At 39.3% G+C, this 11,073-nt stretch overlaps 1 protein-coding gene across 4 annotated transcripts in view; it reads left to right on the plus strand.

Annotated features, from left to right (window-relative positions):
- The window catches only part of LOC113231253 (beta-1,4-N-acetylgalactosaminyltransferase bre-4-like), a 29,588-nt gene that overhangs the window by 12,447 nt on the left and 6,068 nt on the right, over nt 1-11,073 (plus strand). For 2 of the 4 annotated variants that reach the window (XM_026465487.1, XM_026465484.1), the window contains exons 5-7: nt 211-397; nt 3,412-3,537; nt 10,634-10,759. In XM_026465487.1, the coding sequence (XP_026321272.1) occupies nt 211-397; nt 3,412-3,537; nt 10,634-10,759 (439 nt within the window). The remainder of the gene's footprint in view (nt 1-210; nt 398-3,411; nt 3,538-10,633; nt 10,760-11,073) is intronic. The other 2 variants (XM_026465486.1, XM_026465485.1) reach the window with 2 other exon arrangements.

Raw genomic sequence — 11,073 nt, forward strand, 5'->3', positions numbered from 1 at the left:
ACAGATTTAAAAAATGTCAGAGACTGCAACAAAAACCTAAAAAAAAACCTAAAAAAAGTTTATTTTGGCCAATTTATAATATTTTGCAAAAAATCAAGGAACAAAAGTTGTTGTTTATAACGTTAGTAAGTAATATAGTCCTGCGAGAATGTTAGCATTAAAAAAGTTACGTATTAATTTGGCCTTTTTCTTACCAAATATTGTTTGCAGACAATAAAGAGTTCAATAAAGGTATGTTATACAACGCAGCGTTTTTGGAGACTCAGGTTATGAAACCCGATGGATGCGATTGCTTGATCTTCCAAGATGTGGATCTTCTGCCGCTGGACTCTAGGAACATATATTCTTGTCCTAAGCAGCCTAGGCATATGTCTGTTGTCATTAATTCACGATACAGGTAAGGAGATATTATCGAAACAGTAATTATATGTGTTTACGAAGAGATTTCTTTTTTATGATAAATTTGGTGCACATTTGACTTCCATCTCATCCGATGGAAAGCGACGATGAGGTCGGTGATGAAGCATGCACACCTAAATAATGACTATCGCTTTGAAAAGAACCAAGTTCACAGTCCGCTCCACAGCCATTCGGCATATAAATATATATAAGACAACATCTAATACGTTGCTCCGATCCCAAAGTAAGTAACTAAAACACTTGTGTTATGGAAATAGGAAACAACGACGGCACCACAAGCACTCAGGCCCGAGACAATTTAAAAAAGTTACTTCATCTACGTTGACCCCGCCGCGCGCCGGTGACCGAACCCGGGACCATGAACACCGTCGTCATATATAAATCACATAAAATAATGAAATCTTGTTAATTGAACCACACCCACACACGCACACCCTTTTTAATGAAGAACTAATTTCATCGAAAGGAGAATTTTTAATTATTCTACGATATTCCAAATTTTCAATGATGGCCCTGATGAAAAACTTCGTTTTATAATAATAATTGCATGTTTTATTATATAAGTATTCAAATATATTATCGAGTAATTATTGAATAACATTTCGCGAACTCGAATATTAAATAATATTGCATGATAAAAAAATCTCAGAATAAGTCTGAGAACGACCGCAATCAGTTCTCAGACTAGGTAACCCTGTACTTTGGGCGCTGATGACGATCCTCCGACAGTAAACAGTCTTAAAAACATTTCACAACCGGAAAAAACAAAGTTTATAAAAATAATACTAAGAGACAGAACTCACGAAGCGGTTTTGACCCGCGCCCGCTGCGGTTGCGGGACAGCTGTTTTATTTCAACACTCACGATACTGCAGGTTTGTGCGGTCACGTTGCCGCCGCGGTTGCGGAACGGCCCGCAAACTTGGCGGAAGAGGATCGCAAGGCGCGCGGTTATTTACGATTGATTGAGATCGTCGTTGCCATGGACTCACATCAAAAACGAGTTATCTCGTTATACTTCATCGAAGAATTTAAAGAAGAAGGCCTAACAGATTCAGGGTGCATCCTCTGATTCCGGAAAGAAATCGTTACGGATTATTCGTTGTTCTTGTATTAATGAGTTAAAAAACAAGAAGACAAATTCTTTAATTTGTTCGGATGTCCGTATCTACTTATTCAGAACTTTTAAGTAAAATGGTAACTGATAGGAAATTAATTGATCGACTTCAACATTCGTAACTTGAGAAATTGACACGCGCTGCCAAATCGAAAATCAATCACAAAATGGCGTGGGAACGAAAGACCAAACCCGGGAGCGTGCAACGCGTCGCCCGCGAACCGACCGCAGAGTGCGCAGGGTGACCGCGTCCCGCGCGGTTTGCGGCCGCCGCGAGCAACCGTCTCCGCTGCGGGCGTAAAACGCGTCGTGAAATGTGCTACTAAATTTTGCATACATTTCTACATCTTTACGCACACACTATAATAATAACGCACACACTCAACATAGCCCCGCACTAGGGAAGCCCTGTGTCGCGGGTGCCATGGACACACACATAGACAATCTCAAATTACACCCAAACTCACGAGAGAAATAACTGTAGGCCATACAATATTTCTCCCGGCCCGGGAATCGAACCTGGGACCTCTGCTTGGCAGTCCGGCATGGTAACCGTTCGGCCACGGAGGCAGTTAAAACCTACCTACCTTCGAACCTTTAAACCTACTTTCGAAGGCCGCGGTCCCGCAACCGCGGCAGTCGCGGGTGAAATTCGCTCCATGAGTTCTTAGCCTAAGAATAAGTTCAATGAAGAAAGGTTGCTTTAAAAAATTCTCATTAGAGTGGGGCAGACGCCCTAGACTTTGTCCTGCGTCTAAAAAGGGTGAATGGTTGGGGTTTTGGCTTACGGAAGACTCATACCAGGGAACACCATACCCACACCAAGCAATAGGACGCGTTGATAGTGCTGCATTGATTATGTAGATGTCGGCAAATACTTTTATCGCCGTTATATAGAAGACGTTATATCTACCAGCAAAGTTGAAGCAGTCCCAAAACAGTTTTCACTGCAAGCAAAGATTGTAGCTAGTCCCGTGCCTTATTTTATTCACCTTTTTTTGTTTAGACCTTTAGCTTATTATAAAAATATGACCTAGCCCTTAAACGCAATTAACCGCTATTGACAGAAGTTATTTAAGGTGGTAACACATCGACTTTGTGGTACTTTGTAACCTTGGTATAATAAAGCGATTTGTGATCATACTTAGTAATAACGCCCTACCCTATATCGCGGGTGCCATGGACACACACATAGGGTCGTATTCCAGAACTCTACTCAATGCTCAAGTCAGGATTGCACTGGCAACACAGGCACTGGAAATACGACCCTAATGGCAGGGACTTGAGTATGATTTCGAGTGCTTTAAACCATACTCAAATCCTGACTTGAGCATTGAATAGAGTTCTACAATGCGACCCATAGACAACCACGAAATAAATAAATGTAGGCCATACAACGGTCATTCTCGGACTAATAACTGTGGCAACGTTTGTGTAATTATTAAACATTATTTCACAATACAATATTCGAATATTAAATAATATTGCACGATAAAAATAGAATAGTTCAATAATAAAAATTACCACGGTTATTTGGTAGTGAACACTAGTTGTAAAATATTTCGATTGATCGAACCCGGGACCTCTACGTGGCAGTTCAGCATGTTAATTGTTCGCCTACGGAGGCAGTTATTTCAATAGTCCTTTTATCACATTAAATTCATAAAAATAATACGAACTACAATAAACAATGTATTATGTGAAATTTTGTACCTCCCCTTCAGCCTTATTTAATCGGCCAATATAACGTATGTAAGGACAGTATGCGACACGTGCTACTTTGTAACCGACCACTCCATTTTTAAAATATAAATAATTCCAGCACCCGCTCTCTATGTGTATCATGCTTAAGGGTTTGATTTTATAATGTTTCAGGTTTATTTACGATGACAATAATTTCGGAGGTGTATCAGCGATAAAATACGAACAGTTCGTAGATATTAATGGTTACTCCAATCAGTATTGGGGTTGGGGTGGGGAGGACGACGACATATCTATACGGTTTGTACCATTTGTAATACTAATATTGACTGTTACGTTTAGACATCAATCTTTCATTTTTTACCCCAAGTTCTCCTCATTTTTAACCGACTTCAAAAAAGGCGGAGGTTCTCAATTCGACTGTATGTTCTTTTTTTTGTATGTATGTTACGCGATAATTCCGGTATTTGTGAACCAATTTTCATGATTCTTTTTTTGTTGGAAAGGGGGTACTTTCATAATGGTCCCATTTCATTTTGAAAATCATCTACCTCTGAGGGTGGCTGTTCAAGCATGAACATTCATTCTTATAAATAGCGCCTAAACTTTAATTTAGGAGCAATTATTTTAATGGTTGATTTTGCTGTTTCTCCAATTCAAGGCGTTATTCTCTCAATATACTTTGAGTAGTGAGAACCGATTTTTATTATCTCCAGTGTCAAGTCCTGTATAGTGGCGAACTAGGGGATATTTCAATAAAATTTAGCAAATAGACATAATTCCACGTACTTTTGAGGTCGGTTTTTTAAGTACTCTGTACTGAGATTATACCAAATAACACATTTTAAAAACTTAAATCGTTCCCATTGTATAATAAAACCATATGTGAGAGAGTCACCCAAACTTAACTATTTCTGTCGCCAAGCATTACTGCGTTCCGATTTTGAAGGGTTAGCGCTTTGATACACTGAACTCGAGACCATACAAATCGAATCAGATTTTGCAATTTAAAGCTCTGGATAGGATGTAACTGTTATGGGTAGGCGTGTCGTTTACTACCAGGCGCACGACTTGTTCAACTGTTACTTGGTATCGTAAACAAAATTACGTGAAAGAATAGATGTAAGTATATGTGAAATTTGCTATTTGAGCATAAAAAAAAATCGTCTAATCTCATTCGAAGAAACTCTAAACATTTCTCCTGAAAATTTGTAATTTTGCAGATGTGACCAAGTGACCAAAGGTGCCAAGTAAGCACGTACAATATTTATCCTTTGATGGTTACCTTTGAGGATAGAAAAATAAGTGAACACCCGCCGATGTCAAGCATTTTGTAATTGCATATTTAATTAAACTTGAAGCTCCTTTCGCCAAAGAATAACAATGCAAATCTCGACAGAAGAATGTTTTGGTATAACTAACTTCAAAAACATGCTTTGAAATAGCAAATGAAAAGAACGGTTTTACATATTAAGCTCTGCCTAACTTCCCTTTTGTGTATGTCCTATGTAAATTTCTCACCCTTAGTGTAATAAGGTCACATAAGCTAATTGACAACTTTTCTTGAGAGAGGTTTAGAAATTCTACGAACGAAATTAGTCGGTTACTTATTTATGCTTATATAGGAGATATGTTATAATTATTAATACAAAGATCGAACACTTAGGAAGAATTCATTCGATCCGGTTGGATTTGAACAAACGTCTTCTAGCCAACTGTGCCGTTGCTACGGTAAAGTCGTTAAAATAACAAAAACAAAGAACGCAACAAGCACATAGAAAAATTCGCAAGGTCTGTTGGTTCGTTCCGTGACTTATTAATTTAATAGCGTCTGGCATGTTTTACTGGAAGACGTTACTTCGAATCCAGCTTGACCGAAGGATTTTTTCCAAGTCTATTTTTAATAAAGTTACAATTTGAAGTTATTTATCGAGTTCTTAGGTTTTCGCGATTGTTACACATAGGAAATGAAACTATTTTTCCGGATTTAAAACGCGTATATTTGTTTTTTCAAACAAACCTACGCTACGTTTCGGGCCCTTTACAGATCCCATGGTCACGGTTGACGGTTGAAGTTATTTATTAATTAACTCAGTTTTTTTGTTATCCTGCGTGGCAGTTTATTAGTGGTTAGTGGGATATAACACAAGAGGACTGCTAATCGCGGTACATTACAGCGTAGTCGGGTATTTAGTACCGATAGGTACACCAGATGTCGCGACGAGTACTAACAGACGAGCTGCAATTTATCAAAGTTACGTACTCTTATATAAAGTTACCCAAATGAACTAGATGTCGCTTATTACACATATTTTTATGGATACTGCTAGTTATTAATTTGTTTTATTTAGGATTAGCGCCATCTACCCATATTAGCAAGCGTTTAATTTTTAAATTAGTTTGTAAATGCCATTTGTTGTCTGTTGCTTATTTGTGAAAGTTCAGAAAATAATTTTAGCTCATGATCAATGTTTGCATAATATTACAAAGACATCATCCATGAACCCAAATGGGTTGATGGATATTATTATTATTATATTGGGACGTATAAATATACGTCACACTGCTGGGTACTGGTCTCCTTTCAAACGAGGGTTTAGGTCATAGTCCGCCACGCTGGCCCAATGTGGGTTGGAGACTACACACGTTTTCTGAGGGTTGTGAACCTTCTTCGATGTGTAGGTTTCATCACAATGTTTTCCTTCGCCGAAACTCTTGGTAAATTTCAAATTAAATTTCGCACGTGAATTCCGTGAAACTCAGAGGTGCGAGTCCGGATTCGAACCCACGACCCTCTGCTTAAGAGGCAGTAGGTCAAACCATTAGACTACCACGGTTACAAAGAAATAAAACGGCCTAAAGAGGAATTAATATACATATCCACGGCCATTTACGTAATATAAACTACTTCGAACGTAAAGGAAACTGCAGTATTTTGGCCACGTAACGAGGGGCAAGAGATGCCGGTTTCTTCAACTAATAATGCAAGGAAAAATACAAGGAAAGCGTAGTCGTGGCAGAAGGAAACCTCGTGGTTGAAGAATCTAATAGACTGGTTCCACCTTAGCACATGTTCCTTCTTTCGTGTGGCAGTTTCAAAAATTAGAATAGCCATGATGGTCCCCAACCTTCGCAAAGAAGACGCATACTAACAAGAAGAAGAACCTACTTCCAGGCTATCGATAAGCGCCATCTAGGTGGTAACATATCACAAACTCGAAATCGAATTACAACCAATCCGTTGTTCTTTCAGCATATGTTGCATGTTTATCACAAAGACACGATTAGGTTCGGTTAGGTTAGGTTCGGGCCGGCCGATGGCGGTAGGCTAGCCCGAGGAGGAGGGCGTTCTGGTCACCCGGACCGCGCGGGGAGAGACGTGTCGGTGTGTCGTTCCCACTCGTCCTCCGCGACCCAGACGTGTCGGTGCGTCGTTGCCGCTCGTCCTATCCTCCGGGGCCGAACTTGGGCGGTAGGCCCGTGGTGGGCGCTCCAAGGGACTCTCTTGAGAGTCCGCGCGGATGTGCGTTAGGTGTTGCGGCGGAGCCTACCATCAGATCCGCCGCGGGGGCTGGGGGAGCAGCCACTGAACTTCACAGTTGAGTGGATGCCGTCCTGGCGTCCATGCAGGGGCCATGCGGGGCCAGGGTCCCTGGGTAGCGGACTCGGGGGAGTTCGTTGCCCAGCAAAGAGGGGCCTGGGGTAGAAGGCTCGTCTGGTATTCGACGAGCCTCACATTCGGATTCGGGGATGTGTCCCTTCTCGAGGAGGGGCTGCGCAGGGCGCTGCCAGCCGCTGGTGGGGACGCGGCGGAGAGGAGAAACACCTACAGCGGAGTGGAGGAATACTCCGGGGGATTAGTGCGGTTGGGTTGCGCCCCTTCAGGGTTCAGTCCAGTCCCACATAGCCCCGGCTCTGCCCCCGCGGGGCCGGGGTATCTGTAAGCAGACTCCTCCGGATCAACAAAAAAAAAGGTTTAGAAGAAAAAACACTATCCTCTTAAAATTACTTTCGAGGTTATGAAAATTCGAGCAAACGTGATTTTTGGAAAATGTCATTTCAGACTATGATAGACTATGATTGATAGATAACCCATCTAGGTATAAGACTTCATTTTCATCATTTTCAGAGTTACGATGTGTAGTATGGAGATTAACAGTCCTATTGAGTTATTAGTCCATGATTACATCAATAGAGCTAATTTAATGTGTGCCGCCGTATAAGGGGCGTAGCGGGCGCGTACAAACCACGCTGCTACGTTTGTATGGAGTTACCATACTTGTCTTATTGTACTTATACTAAGGCGTTACTTTGCGGAAACCCATGTTCAACAAAATGGAAGTAAATTACTTTGTTATTGTTGTTTGTGAAGTAACATGTTTCGAACAATCAACAACTCCTGTGGATGCCATGTAGAGAGGCGAACGTGTCGTATAGGTATATTTTTTAACCGACTTCAAAAAAGGAGGAGGTTCTCAATTCGACTGTATGTTCTTTTTTTTGTATGTATGTTACGGCATTTGTGAACCAATTTTGATGATTCTTTTTTTTGTTGGAATGAGAGTACCTATGTATTGGTCCCATTTAAATTTGAAGAAAATATTCCATCTCTAAGGGTGGCAAACTAGGGGATGAAACCGGTTTCGCGCACTTTCCGGTAACCGATTGCAATAAAACTTGGCAAATAGATGTAATTCCACGAACTTTCTTAAAAAACTTCACACGAACTTTCTTTTTTTAAAAAGTTGTAGAGGTGGTGTTTTTGTGACTGTAGTTGCCCTTATATTTTATGCGGAGAGACGGTGGGAAAATTAACCGTATGAAAAAAATATGCATATGTATAACACAAGCGCAGCTATTTTGAACAATCTATTTAACGTTCATTCTCGGACTAGTGTTCACTACCTAATTTCCGTGGTAATTTTTATTATTTAAGATTTTTATCGTTCAATATTATTTAATATTCGAGTTAGCGAAATATTATTTAATAATTACACGACATTATACTTGAATATTTAAATACGGAAATTAGGCAGTGAACGCTACTTGACTGGGTTCGCGGAGTAAGAATTAATTTACTTTCATATTTATTTACATGGATTTTCGCAAAGTAACGCCAGAATCTATTAATTATAATTGCATACTCTAGTAAAAACAGTAAGACTTCTTACAGTATTTACAAAATCTAAGAGACATTTTAAAGAAATTCTATTTATTTATTTATTTATATACTCACGCCCTCAGAATCCCACTGGGGTTAGCAGAGACTATCGATTGCCACTTAGTACGATACTTACAAACTTCTCTTGCTTCACTTACATTCGTCAATCTTTTCATACAAGCCCTCTTATTCCCACTACGCACTCCAGCCTTCTTAAGAACAATCTCAATTTGATCAGAGAATGGACGGCCACAAAAATGTGGCCGTCCTCTTCCAAAAGGAAAGAAGAAATTCTACAATCTTTGAAATGTTAACTTTATTGAACATCACGATGTTTTACTATAATGATTTTCAATTAGTTTTTGTGAAATTACTCCACTAGTTTGTTATAATTATTAATACAAAGATCGGACACTAAGAAACGCTTCTTCGAACCGGCTGTATTCAAACCAGCGCCTTCAACATACCCTGGCTGACGCTCTCCCAACTGAGCTACAGAACGAACCTATAGACCTTACGAATTTTCCTGTATGCTTGTTGTAGATGTCAGGCACGGTATGTTGAAGGCGCTGGCTCGAATGCAGATGGATCGAAGGAATTTTTCTTAGTGTTTGATCCTCAATCAATTCTAAAACCTTTCGAGTTCTTAGGTTTCCGTGATTGTTACACATAGGAAATGAGTTAGTTTACTTTATTTTTAGTTTGTTCAGTTTCTTCGTCAGCGAACTACACCGCCGCCGCCACCCTCAGTAAGCATGTCGAAAACGGTAGTCAAAACGAGAAAACAGATAGAAAGAACAAAACAATAAAAAGGTAATTAAAATTTTCAAACAAACCAACGTTTCGGGCCCTTTACAGGTCCCATAATACAGTTTATCTCTTTACAGTCAACCGTGACCATGGGACCTGTAAAGGGCCCGAAACGTTGGTTAGTTTGAAAAAACAAATATACGCGATTTAAATCCGAAAAAATAAGTTTCATTTTCTAAAACCTTTATTTACTTTTTTATTGTTTATTCTTTCTATCTGTTTTCTAGTTTTGACTATCGTTTTCGACATGCTTACTGAGGGTGGCGGCGCTGGAGTTCGCTGACGAAAAAACTAAACAAACTAAAAAGAAAGTAAACCAGTTCTTGACAGTCGTCTTCATAAAGTCTCAAATTCATTTAATGGGTAAGGTAAGGGTATTACGCTTCTATAAGATTCCGATTTATACTCAAAATTTGTCATTGACGTGGTTTAAAACTACTGTGAAACAAAAACTTTGTAGTAAAGGTTTATTATACAGTTTCTGCGTACTTGGATGACAAAAATCCGTGGCAGTGACCCTGTTTAGCTTTTTCAAGTATTCTCGATCTAAGATGTTGAAATTAAATATTGTAATGATAAATGTGTTGAAATGTACATTTACAAAGAGCAACCCCTAGAGTTTCTTACTCATTCTCCTCAGGGGAATCTGCCTTACGTTACGAATGAGCATATATATATTTTTTTTATATAATAATAAGTAACAGGATGAACAAGTCGAGTGCCTGGTGGTAAGAGACACGCCTGTCTCTAACAGATGCAGTCAAATCAAAATCAAAATAATCTTTATTTCATAGGTAAGCATTATTACACTTGAAATCGTCACACAGGTTAAACTCTACCGTTCACTATGCCACTCAGATCCTCAAATCACAAAGATCGGAGAGGCACTGCCACTTCGCCCGTCCCCCTGAGACATAAGTTAACAAGCCCCATGTGCCTGTAATTTCACCAGCACTCTTAGGCTCAACTCACACTGGCGCAGAGTCGAAGCGTCACGTCGTGTCCTGTTTTTCAACTCCACCGCACGTCGACTCGCGTCGCCGCTCGATTCCATATTTGCAAAATACAAATTTGTACCTTAATAATTGGAAAATATAGATGAATATGCTATAGGCGAAAAACATGACGCGTCGCGATGCTTCGACTATACGCCAGTGTGAGTTGAGCCTTACCCTTTAAAATCGGACCGCAGTAATAACTAAAACTGGGTTATGGTTTTTTATGATATCTCAAAAAAATATTTTGTCACCGCGTTTTAGTTAGCAGTTCTACTAAAGTAGAATAGTAGAGTTTAATCAGTGTGACGTTGTCAAGTACAATTTGCTTACCTATGAAATAAAGATTATTTGACTTCGACTTCTACCTTCTTAAATGGGCCGTAGCGGCAGCTAGTCGCAAACATTTAAATTTATTTTATTTTTTCAGGTTAAGACACAAAGGCTACTTTATATCGCGATATTCAAAGTCTATAGCTCGGTACATAATGCTACCACATGTGAAGAGGAAACCTGTTCTTGCTAAGTTGGATATATTTTATTTTAACACCGCAACGTAATCAAATTTATGAACGCGACATATTTTCCATGTACATTCAACAGCACGTAGCTTAGTTGACATTGTTAACAGTATTGGAACCCGTACCGTGCATAATTTTGTTTAAACAGGATTATTTGCAAAAAATAATAACAACATCGTAGGACTATTTTACTAACATCATAAATTATAAATGTTGTTGAAACATAATAAATTAACCAAAAATATACTTTCACCTCACTAACTCGGAAAGGCTTTCATTCTCATTAGAAATCTGCTCAAAAGCGTTTATTCCACGCTAGCGTGGAAAAGGTTTTTGAAATTCGAACTTG

Source organism: Hyposmocoma kahamanoa, unplaced genomic scaffold, assembly GCF_003589595.1.
Source record: "Hyposmocoma kahamanoa isolate Upper Pololo Valley unplaced genomic scaffold, ASM358959v1 65, whole genome shotgun sequence".
Taxonomy (NCBI): Eukaryota; Metazoa; Arthropoda; class Insecta; order Lepidoptera; family Cosmopterigidae; genus Hyposmocoma; species Hyposmocoma kahamanoa.